Source organism: Colletotrichum spaethianum (assembly GCF_022836535.1).
Source record: "Colletotrichum spaethianum MAFF 239500 DNA, contig32, whole genome shotgun sequence".
NCBI lineage: Eukaryota > Fungi > Ascomycota > Sordariomycetes > Glomerellales > Glomerellaceae > Colletotrichum > Colletotrichum spaethianum.
This window is the reverse complement of record NW_026054802.1, coordinates 167,270-194,653: the sequence shown is the minus strand read 5'-3', so window position 1 is coordinate 194,653 and position 27,384 is coordinate 167,270. Positions and strand designations below refer to the sequence as shown.

The window sequence follows — 27,384 nt, the reverse complement described above, 5'->3', positions numbered from 1 at the left end:
GGTTCTTCCATAGTTAGGCCAAGCCTGGCTCGGGCCAGAGTCCGCTGTGAAATTGAGTTTCCTACTGGTGATTACTATGCAATAGCTGGGACATGATGCGAAGCAAAGACGGTTTGTGTATATGGGTGTGTGTGTGTGTGTGTGTGTGTGAAGCCAGCCAGGTGAGGTGTGAGTGCTAAGCTAGGTAAGCTAGACCATGCACACCTATTTCGCCTGGCGTGACATGGCCGATACGTTGGACCAAAAGCAACACACACCCTTATTTTTGATGGTCGCTGTGTTTTGTGCTTGGTTCGGTTTGCTCGGCATTGACACGAATGACGGAGCTCGAGTGCGAAAACAGAAGAATCACTGCAGCCATCAAGCCATCGTTTGCAAGAAGAGCCCCCCCCGTGCGATTGCGTGGAATTGCGAAACAGAAGCGACCGGCTCCGTCCGCAGTCGCTCTGTGGAATCGGCATGCTGACATTTGCGGCGATCAACTCCAGCCAATGGCAACCATGTCCGAGGTAAGTAGAGACCGATAGCCGGAGGAAGAAGAAGCTGCCCCCCTCCCCTGTACCTAGGTACTCTTGGTGCGTTGGAGGGGTAAGTCTGGGGACGAAGAACAGCGGCAGCTTTGGTCTGGTGGTGGCAGTAAGAAAAAAAGAAACGGCTGCGAAGCCAGTGGCTACGACCGACACACGAGTCTGGGAGGCGGCGAAAGGTGAGGTACTCGGGTACTATGTACATCGGTACCGAGTGACGCTGATCAGGGTCTCCGTATTCAGCACGGTGTCTCAAGGTCGGTCGGGTTGGGCAGGTACATCGCCTGCTGCAGAGCTGGGCGGGATTAAGTGTACCTCGGGCCACGCGGATAGCGAAGTAAGGTCGGGTAGAACAGGTACCGAAGTTTCTTGTCGCTGTGGATGCAGGCGAGCTGTATTCCATTGGATCTGTAGGCCGGGAGAGGTAACGTGTGTATGCCAGGTAGGGGATTGGCCGTCGTTGGCCAATCCGATTGCGGGTTCGACAGCCTGTGATGTGGAAGATGTGGTGGTCAGGTATCATCGGAGCGGCAAGGTGAGGTCAGGCCAGTTGTGGTTCGTCGCCTGCCGGTGGTTCGTCACTCATATGTGTCCGTATCGAAGGCAATGGCGAACGCCGCGGGTAACAGACGATGCCGTAGCCTCCTGCATGTTACTGCGAACGCGATGCCCCATTGACGGAGTTCCATGTCGTAGAGAACCGGGGGGCAAGAACCAGGCTGACGTCTGCCCCAGTTGGATATGTATCCGTATCCGTGCTAGGCCAGACGATAGAAGCTGCCGTAAAGGCAGGGTATTCCAGAGGCTGAAGCAGTCCCTTTCCTCGACGGCGCCGTGGTGCGTCGCTGGCCGATGGAGCCACGGTCGGGTTGCTTGCGTCTGCTTGTTCATGGTTGCTGCACAAGGCCCGTTTCTGTTCGCATAGGCATGGTGCACATCGCAAGTGCAGGCAGAGTGCAGACGTGGAGGAGGGGAGGACTGCATCACGGCGTCGGGTATCTGGTGGGCCAGCCGACGTCCAATGGGCCCACTTCTGGGCTCCAGTGCGCCGCTGTGATTCGGCAGCGAGGGTGGCTTTCTCGCTTGATAATCACGCACAACAGGCGCAAGTGCAGGCGCTTGAGCTCTCCTCATTCGTGCTGGCGAGGCAAAAAAAAAAAAAGAAGAAAAAAAAGGAAACTCGGCAGATAGGACCTTACCTTAGATGATACAGTAGCGGCTGGACCACGAAGAAAGGGCAGGACAAGAGACGCTGCGACAAGACCAGACGGCAGAAATATGGGAACATGCCGTAGGGTAGCCAGAATGAGCCGATCGAATTGCAAAAACCCGCCGCTGGGAGCAAGGGCGTTGTCGCAGGCTGCTTCGTGACTGGTTGAACGACGATATGTTGCGAAGGCGGCGCCCTGCCTCTTGTACCTTAGCGCAGCTGCAGGAAGCTGCGACTCCAGCACAAGTGCAGCAACCCAAGCTAATGCGTGGAGGCAGGTGCATGGCTGGCAGGGCAGAATGCAGGAGTAGGTAACAGCACCGGTACCAGAGCGAGAGCCAGAGACAGGCGACTTCGTAGCTGTGTCGTCGTGGCCGTCATCGTGGCCGCCGTCGTGTTCGAGGTGAAGACACAAATGCAGCCCATCGCGAAGTAAAGAGTGGATATCGTGGGCCGGACGGGCAAGGCAGGTAGGTAGGGAACGTACCTATGCATTCGCCAACCATCCCACCACACCACACCACACCAACCCACACCAACCCACCTCGCGCAGGGCACAGTGCGGAAGGGTCCACCGTGTGTGCCTTCCTTTCTCCGCCGTCTCAGTCTCATGGCTCCACGCCTCTCGCCTCAAGTCCCAACTGTCGCTGCCAAACAGAGCAGGTGCGCCCCACAAGCCGATAGAGCGCACCAAATGAACAGACGGGAGCCCACCTCAACAGCAAGAGGACCCCTGTTGCCTTGTTTTTCGGGCCTTCATTCTCACCCGCCTCCCAGGCTGGGGCTCTCCACGGTGCGGTGCGGTGCGGTGCTTCGTGCACGCACAGTCGCCCAATCCAAGACTCCACATCGCACGGCCCACGACCGACCGCCCGACCGACCGACTGCACTGCAATGTCACTTCGAGTCTTTTTGCCATGTATCCCTTTTTGGTTATTTTTATTGTTATTTTTAATACCTCGCCGATTTCCAGTGTCTTTCTCTCGCAATGTCACGGTTGGCACCTGGTCGTTCTTCTCACACGGCCCATTTCTTCGATCCACATCTCGCCTCACGTCCCTGTCAGTTCCCCATCATTCATCGACAATCGTCGCCACTAACCACCACCAGTTCGTTCTTCAACGCCAGGGCCAACCCCAACCCGACCTGGCCCAACCAGCGGCTCTTGGTCCACCAACAGGCCATAGCTTGGCCCAGCCAAAACATTTGACAGCAAGCATGAGCCTCTCCTCTGCGAGACGGCTATCGGTTACGCTACGGGAAGTCCAGCCACGAACATGGACCCATATCTCCTGCAGCGGCGAATACCTACGTACCTACCTGCCCAGTTGATCCAATAATGCACCTCGCCGCCTCTCAACGACAGTTTGTACTACATGTCTGCAAAAAATGGGCAGTGTAGCTCCGAACGCATAAGATCACCGTCAAGTTGTCTCCTTTGCCCGACGACCACTTCACCTCGTCCCGAGACCTGCAAACCCACATCATAGGCGGCCATGTCCGAAGCGAGTCCGTCATTGTCTTGTCGTTTCCCAGCATCATGAACGATGGCGTCGGCCTCTCGTCACAATTGTATTATTAAGTCCTTTCGCACATGGTGACGGCTTTGTCTTGCTATCAATGGGCAGACTAAGGGACGCGAGACATTGATGCCACTTATCTCCGCTCAGCTGCAGATGTCCACCTGTAGCCGCCGCCCGTTGTTGTGCGCCAATGGCACAGACAAACATACAGATAGACAAGCCTGCGCAAGGACTTTGGAGGGTCCAACTGTCAAAAGTTCCCACGCCGCATCAATCGTGAGAAATAAGAGTCACACGGACTCTGGCATGGCCTCCCTGGTCGTACCCGCGATCCAGGTCTATACGGTCCGCCAGCAGCTGCGTCACAGCAGCAGGTCTTCGCACCGGAGTGTTTGCTTACACGAATCTCTCGATGGCCATACGGGGAGAGACACGGAGATCTCCACTACCAATTACAGTAGATGACCTTCCGTTGCTCACACACTTCGTCTTCATCTAGCGGGCGGCTTGCGAGAACGCATCGTGTTGGATGCGCTGCTGGTGGACCATGCAACCTCCCTTGTCGTGCTTGGCGTTTACCAGGCTTCGACAATGTTCGGCACCGCACCGCCAAGTCCGGCTGCTTAAAAGACCAACCAGTATGTGAAGTTCCTGCGGCCCTGGCAGTGCCCCGAAGTTCTGCGGTATGCGAGCCCTGTTGGCGTCAAGGTGTGTGTGTGTGTGTACAGACAGACATCGGCCGCCCAGCACTGACGATTGCTTGTCGTGCTTCTCAGTCAAGCACAAAAACCTCCGATCAGTACTCTATTAATATCGGCGCCAACACTGAAGGGACAAGTCGAGACCCATACAGACCCGCCGATCCTATCCAGCCGCCCTGGTCCCGAGACGCGAGAGAGAGAGAGAGAGAGAGAGAGAGAGACCAACAACTCAGGTACTCACAGCTTCCCTCTCGCAACGTACCTTCGACAGTGTCGGTCACGTCAGATGCTCACTGTGTCTTCTTGACATGGACTGGGGCCTTGGCCAGCACACCTTCACACGCTACTGTTACGTCGGTGGAGCTCTAAGGTTGCAGGCTAGAATTGGACGACGGGAAAGCACCACAATCCCTACCTGCAAGTCACTGGGTAAAGAGGCTTGGCCATCGGCCTTCGTTGGTCAACAGCGAATCGCCCATGTGGGTTCCTGTGGTCCCCAGAAACCCTCGTAATAGCCTCCTGTTAACGACAGGCCATGCCGGGAGGAAGCCCGTCCCAGTCTCCAGACTTGGGCTGGCCGGGCTCGTGCACGCGCGCTATCCGATGGGGACTCGACGTTAACAATGCTCTCTTCAAGATCCAGACTCGTCGAAACTCTCTCCAAGTTCGCTTACCTCGCTCGCCTCTTTTTTCCCCTTCCAATCCTTTCCCTTTCTTTCCCTCTTTCCCAGCATGAAATTAAAGGACCCCGTTCCTCTGCGTTATCTCGCCCACAACGTTGAAACATGAACCTTGCTGCCATTCAAGGAGAAAAAGCGGCTGGGCAGTAGACGCCGGCCATGCCGCTAACAAGTTGACAACGCCCGCGCTACGGATACGCTACCTCTACTGCCTCTGCCTACGGTGACGCCCGGGCCCGTCAAGGCGCACCGCAGCGAGCCAGACGAAATGGGGTATCAACGGCTTAACATGCAATCCCTGTTGCGTACCCTCGTCTGCTGTCCTTGTGACCTCTTCCAGCCCTTTGTCATCTCAGGGATTAAGGATTCAACATCGGCTTACTTAAGAAAGGATACGGACATTCAATCTTCGGCAAGCCAGCAATACCTTTTCATCCTTGAAGGTGACAAAACGTGCAGCTGTTGCAAGCCTGCACACGAATCGTTTTAGCTAGCCTGGCAGCGCCTTCTAGTGCTCACTAAGTGTTCTCATGGCACACTGGTCACGGGATACAACTGCCACTGTATCTATCTCAGACACCAGCATCAATTAAGGACCGGGTTCAGGCCATCTCACGAGAAGACGGTGAGCAGTGTCTTATCGTGGCCCACGACGGCAGCGAATATTGCCATGGCCGGGCTTGTTCGTCATCCACACAAATAGTGGTGACTCCTTCATCCTACGCCAGGAATGGATCCCCTTGGTCTGTTTGGGCTCAGATGCCACACATCAGCGACTGACGGATGGTGATCTGTTTTGCCAGCGGATCCAGCCATTACAGTCCAGATAAGTTTTATAGGTGCATAGTGGGCGGTCTCAATCACCCGTGCTGACTTCCCTGGCACGGAGCGGCCATCGCATGCTAAAGCCGGGGGTGTAGGGAAGAGGGTTCCACTGTCAACACTGATGTCCATCCATTGCCTTCTCACTTCGCATCAACAGAAAGAAAGCCTTGCATATTTCGGAAACCCACGTTGGTCTAAGTTCTGTGTCCCTTGTGTCTGGTCTTCATAGCAGGCATGCATCGCATATCTCAGTACAGACCGGGTAACATACACTACCTGCGGCCGTGTGTGGGGGATTGCTCTGGCTGGTCAGGGGACGGTGGAACGACAAGGATTCGGTGGTGTAGCCGTTCACGTAAGGTCTCGACGAAACTTGCGAGGCGACTTGCGGAGCTTCCGCCTGCGAAATGCCGAAAGCTTGCTCAACAGTAGACATTCGCTTGGTGCCCTACAGGCTTTTGAAGCTTGCGATGCCATGGCCCGCTGTCTTCGACGCCACAACAGGAGATTTGTCCTTTTTGTAAGCCAGATGCATCCAGCTCAAGCCATCGTGGTTTCTCGGTTCCGGCGTGAGACATGGTGTAGGAGCAGAAGGCAGCGTAAGCGGTTGGTTGCTTTGAGCTTGTCTGGCACATGGGTGACAGAAATAGGATTGCACCAAGTCACTCTGCCTTGCTCCAGCAGAAGGAGCTTCGTCGATTCACCAGGCTCGACAATATGTACGACATAATCGCTGCCCAGCACTGTCACCCTACTCCAGCCCACAAGTGCTTCTCCAACTTTCCCCAAATTCCATGTCCTCAACGCTGGACATTGGGTCCTGTCCTAGAGCGCAAGCCAGAGATGCAACTGCTTCCTGCAACCTTGCGATGAAAGACAGCTCCCCTCGAGCAGGTGATTTACTCCAGTATCTCAGCGCCAATGTGCAGAGATATCCACCTTGAATGGTTGTGAGGAGACGTTGGAGCTGCGAGAGATGCGATTAAGGGTGAGTATCTCCGGCCGCATCTGGACTATGACCAACACAGAAACAGAAACCTCAATGCACCAGGATGCGCCGAGATCCAGGGCCCACACACGGACAGTAACGGATCACAACTAGTCCAAGATGAGCGGTCTTTCCATCCGTCTTGACCGGTGGTTTGTGCTGATCCACACCGGTGTTGGAAACTCGAGTGCGGCCTGTCACCAAGAATCAGGGTCGCTCTTTGAGGCTGTGCAAGTGGACATCCGTCCACCCATGCACCCATCAGCTGTCTTTAGACGGACCCATCTGCTTATGCCCTGGGGGAACGACGGGCGACGATGGAGACTAACGTTTTGCAGCTTCATCCGCCTACGCACTCTGTGTCACCGTTTGCGCTGAACCTATCGCGGCGCCGTGGCCAGCTGTCATGGACATCAACTCTAGTTGAATGCCAACTTGACAAATGTGTGTCAAGAACCAGCGTTCCTGGGCCACAAGGCCGCCCTACCTTCCCGCCCTCCTCCACGTTTCTCGAACCTGCATGGTAGCTGGGACCACGCACATTGTCCGCAAGTCCGCACACACTTTCAAAGGAAGGCAAGGTGGTGGATGGGTGTGTTGGTGGGTGGATAGTCCAAGGGATGAGAGCACCTACGGCCTCCCAGAGGATCCAAGCTTGTTCTATTGGACCAATCCCAACGTCGAAGTCTCTCACACAGTACGGCATGTACAAGGCATGCCCGGCTGCTAGAGAGCATGCTTTCTCCAACCGAGCCAGCAAGCTAGCATCCAGCCATCTCGGTGACGGATGAGTCTCCAATTCATACCCCAACTTCAACCGTCGGTATGGCGACTTGCATCAACGCCGTCAAATTGAAAAGGAGACCAGACATCCTTCATTCCTGTGGAAAGTGACCGGCCATGATCCCCGAGAGAGTGTGCACACCTGACACCCCTGGCTATGGCCGATGGTCCCCCCTCCCCTCCCGACCGGGTGCCACCCCTGTCTACCCCAGACTTTTTTTCCCTATTGCATCTGTCCTCGGGGGCCAGCCACGCCTTGCAAGCATCTTCGGGAATTGGAGACAGCCCGGGAGCAACCTCAGTCTCATCTTTTTCGTTGCTGATTCGTCTCTTCTGCTCACTTAGCTTGGCCACTGCGCCGGCAAGTTCATGCTGGAAATTGGGGTGGGTGTACACCACGGAACGACGCTGGAATAGGATACACTTCCCAGTGTCGTCGTTCGGCAGTCCTTGGCCGCCCCGGGCAGGCATGTCATTCGGACTGCGCAGTTAGCAGAGCGGTAGACCACTACACAGGCAGACACACGCTGCTGTCGACGCCGCGCGCCTGCATGCTTCATGCTGCTTATGTCAAAGGCGCCCTGCGTGCAACATGGGCCAAGTTCGGTGCCGGTGACGTAGGTGCTCCAGGTTCGCCCTGGAGCTATGGACTCGGCCATCGCCATCGGGGTCGCAGTTTCGTTTCGCCCTCTGGTGTGTCAGGGCTTATCCATAATCGCGGCGGCCTGTCTGATGACAAACGGCGGAAACCGAAGTAAACGTTTCGTCACAGCTTCCAGCCGCTTCCTGGTTTCCCCGGCACGCCAAGACGAATCCAAAAAGGCACATGAAGCACCCCGTCGGACTGGGCCTGCGCGCGCCTGCTCTGCTGACGAGCGAGAAACAAAGTGTCGCACCAACGCCAGGTCGGAAATTCCGCAGGGCTACCTTTTCACTGTGTAAAGCCCATGCCGGACACCTGATTGGCATTGGGAGATCCGAAATCTGGAGCTGGGGCACGGCTTTCAACGGCCATCACGGAGCGTTGCCCGTTGGCTTTTGCCGTCTCTTCCGACCATCTCCAGCTGGGACCCAGTCGCCGAGCCATCTTGATGCCGCGCCCGTCACAGCGGTACTTCCTTGAAGATCGATTGTGAAGTCAGAAGTGAAGCAGAACGACTTGGTCCAAGCTAGGGAATCTTCAGCCGCTGCTGTCTTAGGCCGGCCGGCAAGCGAGAAGCGAGCCGTCGAACGTCGGTGCCATGTCGCCCGGGAATAAGTCTGGCATCCGATGGCCGTTCCTTACCCGATGGGAGAATCTACCCGGCCCATCGTCACAACGCTTCTGTACATCTGGCATCACACACCACAGCACCGTTTACTCCCCAGACGTGAACCAGTGGCTTGGTCTCGTCGTGGGCGTCATCTTTCGAGATGTCAACGGCTCGGCTGATGTGCGTGCGTCATCCCATACTGTGAGGTAATACTGGCCGGCTACAGAGGTGAATATCGGAATTGATGCCACCCCTTGTCACAATCCGACGAGAGATCGTCAGCAAGTCTCCGGATCCTTCAATGTGCATTTCTCGTTGACCTGTACTTGCCACACCAATCACGCCGGTTAAAGCAGCGCGGCAATTCGATGAGTCTCGTTTCGCCACACTCTTGATGATTGGTTCCCTTGCCCATTGCGCTTTGCTCAACCAAACCAGGCCGTGGCCTCATTGTGCCCGTTGGCCCACACACACACCCACACACAAAGAGGATGCAGTCGCTGGCCATGCCATCCATCGTTCCATGTTGCGGATAATTGTTCATTGCCGCTGCTAGGCAACGTCACTAGAAGAGAAAAAGGGTCCCGGTGTCGTGCAGGACGAGGAAGAGTGTCACCTTCTTGATGCCGCTAGCCCAGAGCTGGCGTCGAGATTAGGGGCCGCCACTGGCCTGAAGTCGCGCGCCAATGCCCTCATTGGCGGCCCTCGACGAAGCTGCAGACTGCCGTTCCTGGAACCGACCGGCTTCTCAACGTCGAGCTGGAACCACGCCACATTGAGTCATGGCGGCCGGGTCTTTGTTCTGGCCTTGGAATCCCTGGAAGAGCTTCTTAGGGGACTGACGATATCCCGCAGACTAGCGTCTGCTGCCGCGTTGCCCAGTCTGTCGTGCCGAGCTCTTGGAGCGGTTTGGCAACAGAGGATTATGGTCGCAGCGACGATACTGCTCGCTGTAACGTCGAGCTTGGCCATCGTCTCATCCGTATTCCCCAGCCATCCGAACCCCCAACGCTTGTCGCTCATTGCCGGGCTCACGGGCTGGTTGAGTCTATTGAATCCTCTAACGACCACTCGGTCTCTTTTGAACCGAGTGACGGTCGCACTATTAGTAGTGTACCTAGGAAGGGGGCAACACCGGCTAGTCCACCAGCCCAAGAGCGTGTTCGCGAACCGGCGGCTCGACAAGTCGTTGATCGGTGCCGATCCATCCTCTGGAGTTTCGGCGAAGGTTTCTCGGGAAGAAGAATGATCGGGCACCGCGGTGTTAGCTCGGTGCGCAGCCGGTGCACATACTGTACGACATTTGTCTCGTATGCAGTCATGGCAGTTTGTGGCATGGTCGGGGTGTGGCGCGGGTGAAGTGAGCAAATTTCTCCGGGGAAAAGGGCCCCAGGGCCCCTGTGCGATGTATCGCTCTCGGCCTGAATCTCGCATCTTGGTTTAGTTGATCTTCGGAGGTTATCGGCAGTTGCAGGTTCGACAACCTCTTGGATTGGCCTGGCCACCTGCTGATCACTGTGGCGATCGGCTTGCCTGTTCAACGACGGCGTAACGATCGTTCGTGGTTGCGTCGCCTCGACGGCGCCGGCGCCGGCGGGCGAACATCACTGAAGCTTCTAGATGTTTGGCCCAGCTGCGTGCCTTGCTACAGAGGTTGTCTACGCATCGGGGTTTTGATATGGGGTTTGGGCTGCATCCTGCTTGGGTTTGCTGCTTTGCGACCTTGTTAGGGTCAGATCTTGGGCGGAGGGCTGACATTCGAGCATTCAAGGGCTCAGTGTCTTGTTAAGTCGTAGGCCAGTGAAATGAACAACGTGACGAATACACCAAAGTTGTTACGAGAGTCTCTCCATTCGAGGCCGTTAATAGCGCGAATCCTTCTCTGCTTGAGCTACTGGTGAACAAGATATATGGCTATTTACTGTTATCAGCTTGATGTCCACCGGCTTATGAATCCCGTGGGCGGACTCCTCCTATGCCAGACTTTGTGATACGTTCTTGGAGTATCTCATCTATCCCCTGATGAATCTGAATAAATTATTTTCCCATTTTTCAGTAGTAGCGTTCTATATTTCTAGCAGACGAAGAACTATTTGATATACGCTTCACGTAGAATCCATGACCTATAAGGTCTGTAGTACCCTCCCCAAACTCCAAACGCGAATTCCAACCCTGAAGCAGCATCACATCACTCACGCGCCCTTCCTTGCATGGATCCGCTCATGCCTCCGGCAATCGTTCAACCGCGCAAACGCCTTGCCGCAGTTGGAGCACGCGTAGGGCCGCTCGCCAAAGTGGCTCCTCTCGTGGCCCTTGAGGTTGATGTTCCTCGTAAAGGTCTTGGGGCACATCTTGCACTTGAACTTGGCCGTCTCGACACGCCTGCTCATCTGCAAAAACGCCGAGGGCGCGTCGCTCAGCTCCGGGTGGTAATTGCGGACGTGGCGCTCGCGGTCCTTGTTGGAGGAGAAGCCGACGGGCGCGAAGCCGCACGTCTCGAGCAGGCAGCGGTACGGCCGGTCGTGGCGGTTCTGGTGGCTGTCGCGGTCCTTTTTCGCGTCGAAGCCCGTGTGGAAGAACTTGCACAGCAGACGCGAGCACTTGAAGAGGTTCGGGCCGTAGTAGTCCTCCATGGTGTCGGTGCCGACGGTGCGGGAGGCCGGGCGGAAGTCCTTCTCGATGGCGGCGCGGTGGAGCTTGATGGCGGCTTCGAGGCGGGGGATGCCGATCTTGTTGCGGTCCTCGACGGGGGCCTTTTGGTGCGTGTAGATGTGGTTCCAGAGGCGGTAGAGGCTGGGATAAAAGGGAAGCGAGGAGTAGGGAGCGAGGTCGTCGAGGGGGAGTTCCGGGTGTGGTGTGGAGGCGGGTTCGAGGTCTTTGTCGTAGGCGGATGTGAAGCGTGCGAGGGCCGAGGCGAACTCGGCGACGCATTCGTCCCGTTGGCGCTGTTCTGCTGAAGCTGGCGGGTTCGAGATGAGGTAGTGGTGTTGGTAGTGGTGGATGGCGGTGGAGGACGGCGGCGGAGGGGGGAGGAAGACGTCTTTGCAGGATGTGACGACGCTATTGATGTGCTTGTACCACTGCGAGACCGCGTAGTCTTGGAAGGAGAAGTAGCCTTGAGGGATGTGCTCGCGGCGTTCGGCCTCTGTGTAGTCCTCGGCGGCGAAGCAGCGGAGGGACAGGTATTGGAGACATTTAGTTGCGAGGTCGCACTGGACGAGTTCTGCGTTGATGTGTTCCGTGTTGACGAGATGTCTGGCAAGAGTTAACGACTGTCGTCACGTTTTCGTATGCGACATGTTGGCTCGCATATCAATGACGGGAAGTAGGGCAAGGTCGACGAGAGCGTGGAAAGGGGGAGCGCAAGGGGCCACGTACTTTTTCGCAGTGGAATGGATTAGTCTGATATTGTCCCCAGGCAGGACCTGGACGAGAGAGCCGAGGAAGTCAGACACTTTGTCGGTGCGGATCATGAGCAGGTCAAAGTTGACCGTTTCTTGCTTCGGTTCGAAGGCGAGGATGGCCTGGATCTCGTGCCATTTAAGGGGCCGGTGGGCGCAGGCGAGGAACCCGAGGAGCAGCTTGGCCTTGGCCCAGTGGTCGGCGGATATCCTGGTGAGGTTGTCTTTGAGGGTGCCGAGGAGGGTGTCATATCTAAGAGGTGTTAGTTGGGCGAATTTGTGATGGCTGATGATTGGATGAGACGGGAAGGGGTGGAAGACACGGGATGGCGCCAGACAGGAGACACTGGATAGACCAGCCGGAACGGAGAAGTGAAACATACAACTTGGATATGTCGTCTGGGAGCATTCCCGGCCCGACCTTTTCGAGCAGGTCTTTCTTGGTCAACTGCTTGACGAGATATTCCATGGCGAGCTCGGCATACAGAAACAGACCTATGTTCTGAAGTCAGCCCGGATCACAAACGGCATCTCAGTTCCTCTGCCCACGAACCTTCACTCTGTGCCGTAACCTGGTCCTCAATCACCAGCATGTTGTCTTCCGTCAGGTTGAAAACCCGGTTCACCTTGCGCAACTCTTCTGGGTCCAGCCTCTTCTTGACATAGTTGCGAATGTCCTGCGCGTTGTTCTTCACGTCGAGCTCGACCTCCTTCCCCCCTCGCCGGGGATGCCGTGCTTCGTCATGACCCTCTTTACCTCGGATGACATCTGGCTCATGAAGAGCACGCGCAGCGAGCCCTGGCTGATGTCCTCGCACCGCGTCACCTGCCCTGCGAGGAACGCGACCGTCTGCTGGATTTCGGTCGACGCGGCACACTCGTCGAGGCCGTCGACGACGAGATATTGCCGCGGGTTGATGTCGAAGAAGGCCTCGAGGAGGGTAATCGCGGCCTCGGGGGAGCTAAGGGAGGAGCCGCCGCTGGTGGTGATCTTATCGGCGCAGAGGGGGAGGATCGTGGCGTTGTTGTTGGCGGCAATGCGCGGTGCGTCGTCGGAGGAATCGGGGGTCAGGACCTCGGCGGCGGAGACGAACTGGTGGAGGATGCTGCGCAGAATGCCCAGGTACGTGGCCATGTCGTGGTCGCCCTCTTGACAGTAAAAGTAGCACACCTGAGCACCGTCCGGTATCCGGCCTTCCTGGACCAGCTCCTGCAGGCGGGTGACGACGAGCGACGACAGGATCGTCTTGCCCATGCCTCTCGGCCCGTGGACCCAGAGCGTCGAGTCTTTGGGCGGGTCCTCACGCATCCAGTTCGACACGGGATCGTAGCGCTTGTAGAGCCAGCGGCCGTTGTCTGGGCATAGACTTCTCTTCTGGACGAAGCTCTCGTGGAGCGTCTCGGTCTTGTTGGGCGCGGCGATCCATTTCAGGATCTTGGTCTTTTGCTTGTTCTTCCGGTCCTGCTCGCTGCTGCGGAACTTCTTCCACAAGGTGGTGTAGTCGACCTCGTATTGTTGGTACTCGCGGCGGAAGTCGGGGTCGGTTGGTGCCGGAGGGGATGCGAAGCCCGAGTCGACGCCTCGAAGGGCGTGTCGGTCACGGTAGGCACGGCCGTAGGTTTTGATGAAGTCTGCGTGGAGCTTGAGGGACGAGGCGAGGTGGGCGAAGGTTGCCTCGAAGTCTTTCCATGATGCTCTGTGGAGTTTGGTCCATACTGGGAGTGTAGTGTCAGAACTGATCGCCATGATCAGGGTGGACACTGATCCTTGTGGTGCGCTTACGTGTTGTGCGAAGAGAGAAGAGCTTGTATGCTAGCCTGTGGAACTCGAGGATATCGCGGTAGAGATGTAGCAGGCATGTCTTGGCGTCCTGTGAGCTTGTGAAGAACTGCTTGTATTGTTTGAGGGGAGGGATTTCAATTCCTAGATGTTGGTAGACCTCGAGGACATGGTCAAACGCCTTGTCGTTGATGTTTGTGGTCTGGCGGGGATGGTGTCAGCTATTACTCAAACTTAACTCACGAAACCATGGCTTAGTAGACTCCATGACGGGGCACGCACGTTTAGCAGAAACCTCATTGGACCCCAGACGTACGCCATGATGTTCACCGCTTTGGCAGGTTCCAGCTCACCGAGCACTTCCTGTAGGCCATCCATGCCCTCGAGGAACATCTGGATCCTGCTCAGATTCATCATGGTCCTCTTCTCCTGTTGCTGGGACTGGATGGTATGGAGGTCCCTGTAGACACCATGGCTGGTGGCCTGTTCGAAACTGACAACATGCCTGGTATCCAGAAGGGCCTTGAATTCCTCAGCGCTCTGTGTGAGAGCATCTCCGAGGTCATCGCGTAGGTCCAGGTTCGGGGCGGCGCCGAAACTTTGAGCCATGGCTAGCGAACGACTCCGGGTCTAAAGACACCGGAACGGCACGGCACGGACAGTAACGGGACTCTTGCCCGCTGTATACGGGACCCAGCGCCGCGGGTTATAGGGGTTTGCAGATCGCTGACTCGGTCAGACCACACAACAAAACATGAAGAGCACACTCAATTAGACCGGACTGCTGGCGGGAGTAAGAGGACACACAAACAGTGGAGAGCTGAGGCCTGAACAAGAAACGAAAAGACAAGTCTTTGAGAATCAAGACGGAAAAAAAGAGGAACGGCGTCCACTCGACTTGCACTAGCGGTTGGTTGACAACGATTGAGGCTGATGTCAGTTCACAGCAAAAGAGGCAGCCAGGCGTAATATCCAGAATACCACACCGTCCGAGCAACCCCTGCACAAGAAAGGCGCTCCCCCCGGCTCGCCGGACGCGTGCTAAACAGGAACGCCAATAAACGTTGTCATCGTTGGCCCGCCTAGCGAACGGGGGGACACGAGGGAGAGGCGCTAGGCAGCCCATATGCACTGCCACTGCCACACTCTCCATCTCCATTCTCCCCGTTCTCCCCGTTCTCTCTATGTGAGGCGTGGTACGTACGTGCAGAGTGTTTCTTCGCTCTTCAGTCGGCCTATGCGTTGTCAGGCCAGGCCTTCGTCTTCGGTCTCTCTTTGCCCAACAAGCCACTCGACCTGCATCGTTTCGCATCCCACCCCTGACCATCAACCAACCGTTCCCTCGCGAGCCCCGCGCTTCCCCGGCTCACAGGGTGGCCTTGCTTGGGGGATTTCTGTCTCCTGCGGACGCCTTGTGAGGGGGGGGGGGGCACTCTTAGGCGGTGCCGCGGGGTGTTGCTCTTTTGCTCTATCTTTGCTACGCCCGTCATTCCATGTGAGGGTAAGGCTGGCAGATCGACCGGCAGGCTGTTTCGTCGAGCTCTATACAGTGACAGAGGGTTGACTTGTCCGATTGTGTGGTGCGAGGCATAATGGGGCCCTTCTATGTGTTTGTCATAACTCGTGTGTGCATGCTTTGCCGTCTGTCTTTTGGTAGTGCCAAAAACGTCCCACAACCGCAATGGAAATGCCGCATTACTAGACCCGAGGCCATCGGCTTCCACGAACATCTTCAACCTACGTCACCTGTAAACAACGGAGCCGGGTCCGAACAAGCTCATGAGAACAAGCATCGGCTGAGGGGCATTTCCCCATCATTTGACCTCATTCCGGGCTAGTGAGGCTCTTGGGAAACCACCCGGTCGGAGGACTCCGACCTCTCGTGAGGCGGAGCAACCGTCGGTGAACCGGGGTGCCGGGGCTTCGATGGCTTCGGGGGCGGTGCAAAAAGCGGGTGCAAAGCGGACGCGAGGAACGAAAGAGAAATGGACCCCCAAACAAACCCTACAGAACCCCCTGGACGGGCACTAAGAAAGTGGAAAAACTACGTATGCGCGTGCTGGGAGCCGCTGGAGCGCAGCCGTAGTCTTCGGCGAAGTGCGAACCACCAACGGGATGCACGATTGCCTTCATCGCCGTCCGCGCACTGCGCCTCAAGGGCACAAGGGCACTCGAGGGGGGACGGACCGAGTGCACAGCAAACGCCCGCCCTGCCGATGCCTCACGTCACCGGTCATCATGTGGACAAAAATGGTTCGCCCGGCGCCTTTTTCTTGTTCCTCTCTGTCTCTCTCTCGCCTGCCGAGCCTCATTATTGCTCCTCCAGCACTGGCTGCTCGAGTACACCTCTGGAACCGAATTGCGAGACAACTCGACGAGTCCCCATTAAAGTGCAACGTTGTTTGCTTGGTCAAAGACAACACGGGCAATTGACAACCTCGAACTTGGTTCCGGAGAGACGGGCATACATACAAACATACAGACTTACAGGCACTCGTATCGACGGTTGAACCCCCGACCACTCCACAATGTCGTCGCTCAAGAGGCTTCTCAACGAGGAGGATGAGGAGCTCCACTATCCTGACCTGTCGTCCGTGTCCTCCTACGGCTCCGTCCCGCCATCGTACCAGGGCGACCAAGATTACACCGGATACCACCCACGCCAGACCCAGTCCCAGGGCTTGGACATGTCCCAGGAAACACCCGTCTTGGAAGATCTCCATTCCATACACGATGTCTTCAGCAACATCCTCTTCCAGTATACCCCTGGCGAACAACTCGGGGCTATCAACTTCGGGGACCACCGCGAAGAGGCGCCCTATGATTTCGAACAAGCGCTAGAGACGTGGGGGGAGAACATCGCCGCCGTGTCTCCGACTTCCTATACGTACAGCTCCCCCAACCCTCTTCTGGATCATCGCAAGACTCCCTACCCGTGACGCATTCGCCTTCGCTCATACCCGAGTCCAGCGTCGCCGGCTCAGACTCGTGTTTCTCTGCAGGAGACGAGGAGACTAACAAGGTCTGCTACGGAATGGTTAGTTGCCAGCTTTCTTCCGACCCTTGCCTCCTTTCCCCGTCTTTTGACAAACCAGCCAAGGACCGGCTCATAAGCAATAGCTGTACAATGTAGATGTCAAGTTAGTTGGCGACATGGTCGTCATCGACACCAAGATCCGTGATACTCACCAAAAAGAGTCGATGCACGCGCCCGGCAGGACAGTATACCAGCGCTTCACCCTCAGCGAGCAGCCGGAACATGTTCTCCTCGCCTTCAAAGACGACCTGGACGCAACCGAGTTTGGATATCTCCGCTCCGGCCCCGGCAAGACCCTTGCGAAGCTCCTGAGCAGCGAAAACCTCGAGTTTGAACCCATCGCCCAGGCCGTCGCCCTCCGAGAGACCATCGGCCGCGCCAAGAAGCCCGTCGAGGCCATGGTAAAGGTCGACATCAACGTGTACGGACCGCGCAACAGAGCGCAGGATGTCGGTAAAACGCTTTCCGAAGGGAAACTATGGCTGCAGATGTCGGACCATGCCCGCCGGGAGTTTCCCTACGATAACCCCCACATGTTGCAGATCAAGAACGCCGAGCACATGTCCGCAGAGGTTGCGCGGGAGGTCAACAGTCGCGCTCCCACAGGACGACAGCCGCGCGAGGAAAAGCTGCGGATTATGATGGAGGAGGTTTACTATTCGATTCAGAACAAGCGGCACCTTCGCCGGGAAGACGGTGTCAAGGGGCTCAAGCATGAGCTACAAGAGTAAGGCCACACTGTCTGTTGCTGGACAACGTCGTTGTGCAGAGGGAAACTAACGCGTTCTTCAGGCACCAAAAGCAGGCGCTTGCATTTATGCTCGAAAGGGAATCCGGCCATATCGACTTGGCGTATCGCCTATGGCATCCCGTTACGGAAGAAGGTCAGGAATGGTAGGTCCCTTGTTCCTGTAAACGTCAGAGGTTTCTGCTAAACGGTATCAGGTTTCGCCACAAAATCACGAACATCAAACAGAGAACCCAGCCAGATGAGAAGGGTGGTGGTATTCTCGCCGATGAGATGGGTATGGGTAAATCTTTATCTATCCTTTCGCTGGTCGTGACTACCCTGCAAAATGGGCAGCAGTGGGCTCAACAGGAAGAAGAGAACAAGGACAAAGCCAGAGAGCTGTACTACTCTGGCTCGACCCTGGTGGTTGTGTCGTCTGCTCGTGAGTGATATAACTCGTCGCAGTGCTGCGCCAAAAACTGACTCAATCAAGTTCTCATCTATGAGTGGAAGAACGAGATCTTAAAGTGAGTAGAGCCCCGGTGCCGCTTCTTAAACTTCTTACACCGCTCTAACGTTTGCCAGACACGTCAAAGGAAAACTGAATCAAATCGAATATCACGGCCCGAAACGTGAGAGGCAAATTGACAAGATCAAGAACTCCAACATCGTCATAACCACCTACAACACCTTGGCCGCCGAATACGAGAGAAAGTCCTCAATCCTCCACAAGATCGGATGGTATCGAGTGGTGCTCGACGAAGGTAAGTCGTTGGTATCCCATGATCGAGAATAGCAACTCACCGCCCCAGCGCACGTCATCCGCCGCCCGGCCACGACGTTCTTCCACGCCTGCAGAGCTCTCCACGCCAACTCCCGCTGGTGTCTCACCGGAACCCCGATCCAGAACAAGTTGGGCGACATTGGCGCCCTTTTCGCCTTCATCCGAGCGAAGCCCTTTGACGAGCCCGCCATGTTCCGCCGCTACATCGAGGTCCCTTTTGAGCAGCACGGCGACCCGAAGAAGATCAAGGAGCGCCTCATCCTGCTCCTCGACTCCCTTTGCCTGCGCCGCACCAAGGAACTCTTGGAACTTCCCGGTCTCGAGGAGCGCGTCAAGGAACTCGAGTTCACGCCGGCCGAGCGCGAGCAGTACGACAAGACCAAGAAGATCCTCATGCGCACCATCAAGCAAAAGGTCGGCGAGGTCGAGAAGAGCTCCAAGTTCGGGTTGTTCCAGGCGAACCTGCAGATGCGCATCCTGTGCAACCACGGCACCTACCAGAAACCATTCTCGTGGTCCCGTCGCAACTACAAGCTGAGCCGGCTCGAGGAGCGCGAGGCCGCCGTCTCGGCGCTGGGGCAGAACGCCGAAATCACCTGCGACGGGTGCCATCAGCCCATGCCCATTCTCGGATCAAGCAGGCTGCGCAACGAGACAGAGGAGCAGTGCGCGCATGTGCTCTGCTCCGAGTGTCTTGAGGAGTCGGACATGTCGGCGCCTGGGTCGCATACGCGGCATTGCCCCGTGTGCGAGAACTGGATGAAGACAACAGCGTCTCCTTCGATTAGAGTCGACGGCCCCGTTGCGTCAGGGGACATCGACATGGCTGATGCACCAGCCAAGTCGTCTGCGGACAAAGACGATGAGCTTTATTTTAACCACGTTGGGTATTCTACCAAGATGGAGGCGCTGATCCGCGATGTCAAGGAGGATGTTTGGACCACGAAGAGGTATGTGACGCCGGCACCGTTTGGCGTGAGTTTGTGACATATTGCTAACTGTATCAGCATCGTCTTCTCCTGCTGGACAAGAACGCTGCATCTGGTCGGCATGCATCTGGAGAGAGCCGGCGTCAGATTTGCCATGATTGACGGCAACTGTCCCCTGTCAGAGAGGCAGAGGATCCTCGAGAAGTTCGCAACGGAAGATGGCATGCGAGTGCTCATCATGACAACCGGCACTGGAGCTTTCGGGTAAGTCTCAACTCCCGAATGAGTGGTCTAAGAACACCTTCTAACATCGTCACAGCCTCAACCTCACTTGCGCCAACCGCGTTTTCATTGTTGAGCTGCAATGGAACCCTAGCGTCGAAAACCAGGCAATCGCTCGAGCCATCCGGTTCGGTCAGGACCAAAAGGTCCTCGTGACAAGATATGTCATCAAGGGCACTGTTGAAGAGGTTTGTTTCCCGTTGTCTACGCTCCGGCGAGTTTCTTTGCTAAGTGACTTGTTGCAGGAAATGAGATCACAGCAAAACGTGAAGAAGAACCTCGCGGCGATTGGCTTCGATGAGCCGATTTACAACGCGGATGACATGGACCAGTCACATGGATAGATGAGGCACGATACTGGATGATGGCACGATTCATACGGAGTTTTGGGGGTGATTACGGTGGCTGTTCTGAGAGGGAAAAAGTTGGATTGTTGCGGCGGCAGCGCTGCCACGATGCTGGCATCCTCATTCTACTAATCTTTTTTTGTTGCGACAGAGTCGACTTTGCGAGCTGGGCTTCGACCAAACCTCCATCACTTTTCTAATACCCCAATAACAACTCTGTTCCCGCTCTACTTCGAAGAACATCATGCATGAACGTCTGCAACGTGTCAAGTCTGCCAACAATCTGAGTGGTCTAAATGAGAGTCAGAAATGGCTTGGATAAGAAGCAGGCAACGTGAGTTTGCAAGCTAGAACAAAAGGCCTTTACAGATGGCCCGTAATTCTGCCTGGTCGCCCTGTTTGGAGACACTGCATGCTTAGACTGGTTGCCTTCCTGCAGCACTCAGCCACCCTTGCTCCGTCCAGCCCCCTGTTGCTCATTTATCGGCGCATAAGCCCCCTCGATGACTCTACGAGGCTGACTTTCTTACAAAGTTCCCATTGCCATTCTATCTTACGGGCTACTCTATACCGCCTCCCAGCCTCTAATAGCTTGGTCATTACCAAAGGCAACAGTGACGAGATGACAACAATACCCCATAGGCCAGTACAACGCGCGCGGCCCCGGCCTGAGTTGGATGACGAAGAAATGGCCCCTAGTCCAAAACGGGCCCGGGAGAGTGGTATCGATGGGACGTGTTGCTCTCGATGTCGGCTGCTGCTTACGAAGGACGGCCTGAGGGAACTCAACTCGCCTCGAGGGCTCCGGCATTCTTCCTTCACCGAGTGCTGCGCATCAGCCAGGAATGGCTGTGAAATATGCCTTTTCATCATAATCGCAATTGAGAGGAAAAAAGACCATGAGTGGATTGCCGATGACGTTCTCACGTTTCGGAATCGTCTTTCCGAAGGGCGTCCTGGTGCCGTGCCCTTCGGTATAGATGTTCTGGAAGGTAGTTTTTCTTCTGGCATGGTTATCTTAAACATATATCCATATGCCGAGCAAGGTGAGGGATGCACACTGAGCATTTTATCATCAAAAAGTGCTTGAGTAGCCTCTAACATAAGCAACAGGTAATCCCGCAGCCGGTGCGATATACCGCAGGCCACTTCAGAGAGACGTGAAAAGCGAAAGGGCGCTCTCAGCGGCGCGCAAGTTATACAAGGAATGCAAAAAGTCCCATGCACCCTGCCGTTATGCCCGAGACACCGTCCTTCCCTCCCGTGTCCTCGACCTCGGCACAGCTGAGGCCCCAACCCTGAAGCTCTACGTCAACAACACCGAGGAGCACGGGGAGTATGTCGCACTCAGTTACTGCTGGGGCGGACCGCAGCGAGGTCTTTTGAAACGCAAAACACTAAGCAACATGGAGGGCGGAATACAGCTTGGCAACTTGCAGCTGACTGTACGAGATGCCATCACCGTCACGAGAAGACTAGGGTTTCGATACCTCTGGATTGATGCGCTATGTATCATTCAGGATTGTAACATGGATAAAGAGAGGGAGATTGCAAACATGGCGATGATCTACAAGAATGCTGCCATGACTATTGCGGCTGGGACGGCAGTGAAGGCGGCGGATGGGTTTCTTGATATGAAGGCCACTTATCTACCAGACGACAAGTTCAGCGTCCCAATGCCTACTGGGGAGATGGGGACCGTATATCTCAGAGCCGAAGCACACATCCCTAAACACACGCTGGACGAGCGCGGCTGGGTGCTGCAAGAGTTTCTGCTGTCATCGAGGATGCTCGTCTTCTCCGAGTACGAGCTGCTTTGGCAATGCAAGGAGGTGGAGCTACGTAGTGTCATGGAAAACGGCCTGGAATATCTTCAACCACAAGAAAGCCTCCCATGGACGGTTTTCGACGAGGATACTGAGTCCCTATTTGGGAACGAGGATATGGAGAAGCGGTATATCTGGAAGACTATTGTCCAACAGTACACACTCCGCCAGCTGGGCTTCAAGGACGATCGGCTCAACGCACTCACGGGGATCACGAGGGAATTGGAGACGCTTTGGCGGGATACCAACGCGTTTGGGTTGTGGATGAAGTGGTTTGTTGAGCTGCTTGCCTGGTCAAAGAGGGGCTTTGATAGCGACGAGGGAGTGAGGGAGACAAAGAGGGAGGGACGAGCGCCGAGTTGGTCATGGGCTTCGGTGAATGGGAGGATCCGGTTCACGCAGATGTTTCAGAGGGAAGATGCGACAGTTCAGCAAGTAAATCTGTTGGAGGCGCGGGAGTCGAGGCGTGTTGTTTTGAAGTGTAGGCTGCTCTCTGATCATGATGTTGATCCTGCCATGTTTGAGGAGGACGAGGACAGCGGGAAGAGTCGGGTTGAGATGTTTTACGATATGGACGACAGTGTAGATGAGGTTGGGGACAGGGCCTTACATTATCTGCTTTTGGGGACCATCAGCGAGAGAGGGAAGAGCCTGGACGTTGCAATCATGGTTATGGAGGTTTCGGGAGGCTTCTTCCAAAGGGTTGGGTTGGCGATTTTCGACGATACTGATGCCTGGAAAGATAGTGAGCATCGGAATGTGAGACTCCAGTAGAACTACAAGTAGCTGAGACCCAGAGTGGAGTTGATCATCTTCCACGCCGTCTGGCCCGTTGCTGAGCTTGTTTCATGGTGTTATTAACCAGGTAGGACAGGTTACATGGCTACAGGCCTGGCTGATCCAGGTATTTGATCGCAGGAACAAATGTTGAGGTCATCCAACAGCCACTTTTCATGGCCGATTGCATTACATTCAGTCCGCACGCGGGGCTACCAATGCTCGCTACGATCCATGCGCCAACTAACGAGAATATGTTCCACCATGCTAGAAGCGAAAAGTCGAATGGTTCCGCCGCTCCATACGCCAGATAGTCGAGACCCAGCCCGCTCACAATATGCTCAAGAAACGCTCCCAAATGCATCAACATCGCTCATCCGACCGTTCACTTTTTCTGTTTTTCTACAAGAACATGACTGCCAACAACAGAGTCGAGACCACGGGAAGAATGCTGTGTCCTGTTGCGGCTGCTGATGACACTATGCCTGATGCTGGGGTCCCCGACATTTCAGGGGCGGGACTGGTGGGTAGATTTGACCCCGTGCCGGAACCTGAGCCGAGACCAGAGCCCGGCGAGGTGGTGGTGCCGTTGGTGCCCGGCTTCGAGGCACCGATTTCGGCAGGACTGGGGCACAAACCCTGAATGGCCGCAATGTCTTCCGGCCTGCTGATAGCCATCCTCCTTGTGCCGCAATTGTTGTACTGCGCCAAGTAAGCGACGTTGCTGTCGAGGTCGAACACGGCTGCAAGGGGAGTTAATATGTGGTTCTTATAGGTGGAACAGGGTCGGCCATGAACCTACCATAGGCTGAGCGTAGAAAGGTGTCGCCCAGTAATGTGAAGTCGGAGTTCGGAACGATACCCAAGTAGCAAGTTGGCGGAGACGTACGCAGCTCACGGATCATCTCGCTGTAGGGGACCTGAATCTTCATCCCGTCAAATTCGAAGTCGACGGTACCGTTGAGACCAACGAGACTGCATGAGACAGGGTAAAAGCCGTTGGCGTCGACACCAGGTGAGCCGAAATCGGCAGCGACCATGTTAGCGAGGTCCTCAGGAAGCAGAGTGAGGGTGGCGCCGCTATCTAAGAAGACGGGCATCGAACTATTGGCGTACACACGGGTGCGACGACTTGGTGGCGTGAGACTGAGCGAATTCATGTTCACCCAATAGCGGGCGACGCCGTCCGGAGACTGTTCTGCAGGAACAATCGGCAGGCGTGCAAGAGGGCCAGAAAACTTTGAGGTGTCGATGCCGCCAAAGATGATGGCGCCTTCTTGCTCGTCTTTGGAGCCCAACCCAAGGCTGAACGCCCTGGTGCGGGTGACTCCCTGGGCGGCGAGCTCGTCGATGAGGTTCTTGTACCGGGTGTTGACGCCTTCTCCAGCACCAATACCAAGAATGCCTGCGAACTGGTCCTCTGAACTGGTAGCGACGCCGAACTGGACCTGCTGCATCGTGGAGCGGGAGCCGGCGAGGGCGAGGCTGTCGCGGACGTAGGTGATGTTGGCGGCACCAATACCGTAGCGGAGCGTCTTGGATGTCTGCATGGGTTCGGCGGTGGATGAGCGGGCGGGGTCGTAGAAGCCAACGGCTTCGCAGAAGCGTTGGTCGGAGGCGGCGAGGACCGTGCAGTCAGGATTCACCCAGAGCTCAAAGGAGCCGGTGTCGAGCTGAGCATACACTGCTTGGGGCGGTGTGCCGATGTTGACTGAGAGGGGAGTTAGAGGAATACCCCTATGTGGATACAGATACGATACGTATTTGGAGGGAGTTCAAACTCACGTTGGGCGTAATATGCTACATCAGAACGATTGGCAAGCTTCGCCTCGACCTGTCGACTGAAAACACCGCGCTTGGTGGAGTGGATGACGGGCAGCGTGACAAAAGCGCTGTTGACATCGGCATCATCATCGACGGGCAGGCCACGCATCGAAACTGGAGGCTCGACCTGGGGGGCCGGAGGCAGAGGTCCCAGGTCGTCACCGAGAATGTCGTCGAGCAGAACCTTGCGCGGTGAGCGCACGCGCCGTTTCCTCGGCTTCGAAGGTACGGGCAGGGTCATCATCATGCTGGCTCCGGCATCCTCCTCGGCGGGGAGGGATAGTCCGCGTGGGGCGACATCGGCCTTGTCATGCGTGGTGTAGGGAATGACGGGGAGCGTCATGAGTGTGCTGAGGTCGCCATCGTCTGTCGGTAGTTGAGGCCATGCTTGGGTGCTCGAGAATAGCGAGAAAGCCAAGAGAGCGGAGGAGAGGAGCGCCATGTCCGGCGCTGGCGAGGGTAATTCGTGCTATCGCGATTGTCGCCACATGGGAACTGTCTGAATCGGAGTGCGATCAAGCGGGTTGGTAGTGAGCGCACGACTCGGAATGATGGCGGGAGATGTGATTATCGATTTCGGGTTGAGATCGGTGATTGCGCTAGGGGAGTCGTCGATTAAAGAGCGTATGGATTGCGAACCGGGTAGGGCAAGACAAAAGGAAGAAAAGGGCGAAGAACCAGAGAAAAGAAGGTAAAACAGCAAGCTGTTGGCAAATAATAGTAACGCTGCGACGATCCCGCGGGGAGCTTGATGGAAGAAAAGGTCTATCTCAAACGGCAAATGCAACGCAATGCAAAAAGCGCCTTGGCTACTAAGAGAATGGAAAGAGAAGAAATAGAAGCAGACCCCACCGTCGACATGAAAACGATTGAGGGCACGAAGAGAGGAATTGGCGTCAGAGAAAAAGATACGACGAAAGAAGAGCTATTGCGACAGGAATAGAGATTGGAAACTTGAAGGGGGCTAGACCACCCAAAAGAGACGAAGACCGAGAGAGAGAAGACGAACCAACCGATGGCCTGTCCAGCTGTCACCGCCAAGGGAGGGGGAGGGTGCACTCGACGAGGATGAGGAACCACTCTTGTCTCAAAAGTAGCATGCCTCGCACGTTTTCCATCTCTCTACCACAATGTACTCTTTCCGTTAAACTTCCATCTGGATGGCCTGGGAACCCTTGACAGTTATCTTTCTGCGTGGTTCGGCTTGCTGAGCCAAAATCCAAATTCGGCATATGGAGACAACCGTGCTAGCTGCCTTGGTGCGGGCAATCTTCACTTCGTTTTCGGTCACGGAAACAAGCCCAGCAATCCATCAGGCAACATCACCTCCTCAGTCCTCAAGCACTTTGAGGAAAATATCCTACGCGGCTACTGCTTTTTCTTCCGAGTGCCGTCTCACCCTAACGAAGGGGGTGCTGGTTCGCTTCACTTGGCAGTCCGGCCTTGGCTGCTTCGAAAGGAGAGAAAAGGGTCTGTGAGTGGCAGCGAGAGGACACTTCAAACAGTTGCCTCCAGGGCCTAGCGTCACAGATTTGACTAGGGGTTGGGGGCGAGCCGGGGTGGGGAAATCGTAGATCAGACAAACCCCTGAGACGAAAGTGGATGCAAGATGGTGTAGGAGCCGTGGCCGCTAAGCCTGAATAGGTCACCTCCAGTTGCTTTGAGAGATTCTCACTGTCGAACAGACAGACGAGACAGGCAGGCATTGGAACTGGCCAAGTGTTCTGGAATCATCAGGCCACAGATGTGCCCTTCTCAGCCCATATCCAAGAGAGCAAAACGACAAGGAGTAAGGTGAAAAGCAAAGGGGTTTCGGCTGCTTCCTGGAATGTTGCTGAAGAATGGAGATGCTAGTTAGTGGACGCCGCTGCTCATCTTAGATGAGTCTTTAAGGTTAGATTTCTTCCGTGCGGCACATGACGGACGTGTGAACTCTGCCGGTACGTACACATTCCTATTCCTGGGTCTTCCATGCCCGTGCTCTTGCCGTCCGTGCCGAGTACCATCGTCTCCGGATTGCGGCAACGATTTTCGATTATTGATTGAGGGACAGGTTTCATGAAGACCGATCGAGTCAAGTATTCGTGCTGATCAACCGCTCAGCATTGCAAGATAGCAGTGCAGAGTCGTAGTGCTGCTTTCATCCTAGTATGCATATGTACTTGTGGCTAGTTATGTGGTATGGTCTACTCACAACCTCTCTAATAGTTCTGTCTACTAAACCGAGTTGCATCGTAGAACCATTCAACGTCTGGGCGAAAGATCTGCTATGATGCAAATGCATGTAATCAAAGAGCATTGGGAATATGCTATATGTGCTCTATCTTTCATATTGACATGATGGTGACAACGCCGCATATCCGTTCACCCATGGGTATCAAACTTTCGACGAAACAATGACAACTGAACTTGGAAATGGACGTGCGTCAGGAAGATGAGATGTCTTGTTTGACACATCCATCAATCCAATCACCCCAACCTACGAGATCATCATGCTGATCGTTACGCCCTCGTCCCACTCGATTGCAACCCTAAAACCTTAACTCTAACACATTCGGTATCGTCTCTCAAAGCAATCCGGGTGGTTGGTTATGTCTCTTTGGCAAAACTGCAGAGGGCGATGTCGAATTTGGTGAACTGCTCTGATGAGTAGAATGTACATTTCAGCCAAAGCCTATATGGTGTGAATATCAGAAAGTGGTCAGATTCCCTGGATCCATGCCTTGGCTTTTGCAAAGTGGTACCAACTCTGCCTTGGCGGGGGAATGGCAAGCTCCGCCTAACTCCCGAGTTCGAGATACAGCACCCGCAACAAAGGTGTGGGCTTATCGTCCAGATTAGTCCTAATGAGCTTCATACAAGCGATCACAGCTTTCCCCTCCTTCAATGGTGGGCACCGCAATTGCATTGGAATGAAGCATACTCTACCTGTGTCTACAGATGCGACCAGAGCGTGAAGCATGAGGTGGTATACTTAAAAAGCGATGAAGTAGAAAAGAGACTATGCTAGAAGTAATGCTGGAAACCAAGCTCAGAGTGCCTTTATTATTAAAGATGGACTGTGTACGGGACGCTCCATGGGCGAAATATTTAGGACGAGAACTTGGCGTCTAGCTGTATCACGCCAACACATCTGCCGGTGATGACGGGACGATAGCGGCAAGACGGACAGAGACA

The 27,384-nt window shown here is 55.4% G+C and overlaps 4 protein-coding genes across 4 annotated transcripts; 3 read left to right on the top strand and 1 right to left on the bottom strand.

Annotated features, from left to right (window-relative positions):
- Positions 1 to 16,199: 16,199 nt before the first annotated feature.
- On the top strand, positions 16,200 to 16,610 carry ColSpa_09982 (uncharacterized protein; the record flags this gene model as incomplete). Its single annotated transcript, XM_049276194.1, has 1 exon — positions 16,200 to 16,610. The coding sequence occupies one exon, from the start codon at positions 16,200 to 16,202 to the stop codon at positions 16,608 to 16,610; it is 411 nt and encodes a 136-aa protein (XP_049132151.1).
- Positions 16,611 to 16,824: 214 nt separating this feature from the next.
- On the top strand, positions 16,825 to 19,777 carry ColSpa_09981 (DNA repair protein RAD5B; the record flags this gene model as incomplete). The annotated part of the gene is made up of 8 exons (XM_049276193.1): positions 16,825 to 17,435; positions 17,501 to 17,602; positions 17,654 to 17,880; positions 17,932 to 17,965; positions 18,024 to 18,202; positions 18,251 to 19,172; positions 19,230 to 19,415; positions 19,471 to 19,777. 8 exons carry the CDS (start codon positions 16,825 to 16,827, stop codon positions 19,775 to 19,777), a joined length of 2,568 nt encoding a protein of 855 aa, XP_049132150.1.
- A 1,037-nt stretch (positions 19,778 to 20,814) lies between these two features.
- On the top strand, positions 20,815 to 22,380 carry ColSpa_09980 (uncharacterized protein; the record flags this gene model as incomplete). Its single annotated transcript, XM_049276192.1, has 2 exons — positions 20,815 to 20,826; positions 20,935 to 22,380. The coding sequence occupies 2 exons, from the start codon at positions 20,815 to 20,817 to the stop codon at positions 22,378 to 22,380; spliced, it is 1,458 nt and encodes a 485-aa protein (XP_049132149.1).
- A 405-nt stretch (positions 22,381 to 22,785) lies between these two features.
- On the bottom strand, positions 22,786 to 24,649 carry ColSpa_09979 (candidapepsin-3; the record flags this gene model as incomplete). The annotated part of the gene is made up of 3 exons (XM_049276191.1): positions 22,786 to 23,126; positions 23,186 to 24,094; positions 24,169 to 24,649. The coding sequence occupies 3 exons, from the start codon at positions 24,647 to 24,649 to the stop codon at positions 22,786 to 22,788; spliced, it is 1,731 nt and encodes a 576-aa protein (XP_049132148.1).
- Between the last annotated feature and the right edge of the window lie 2,735 nt (positions 24,650 to 27,384).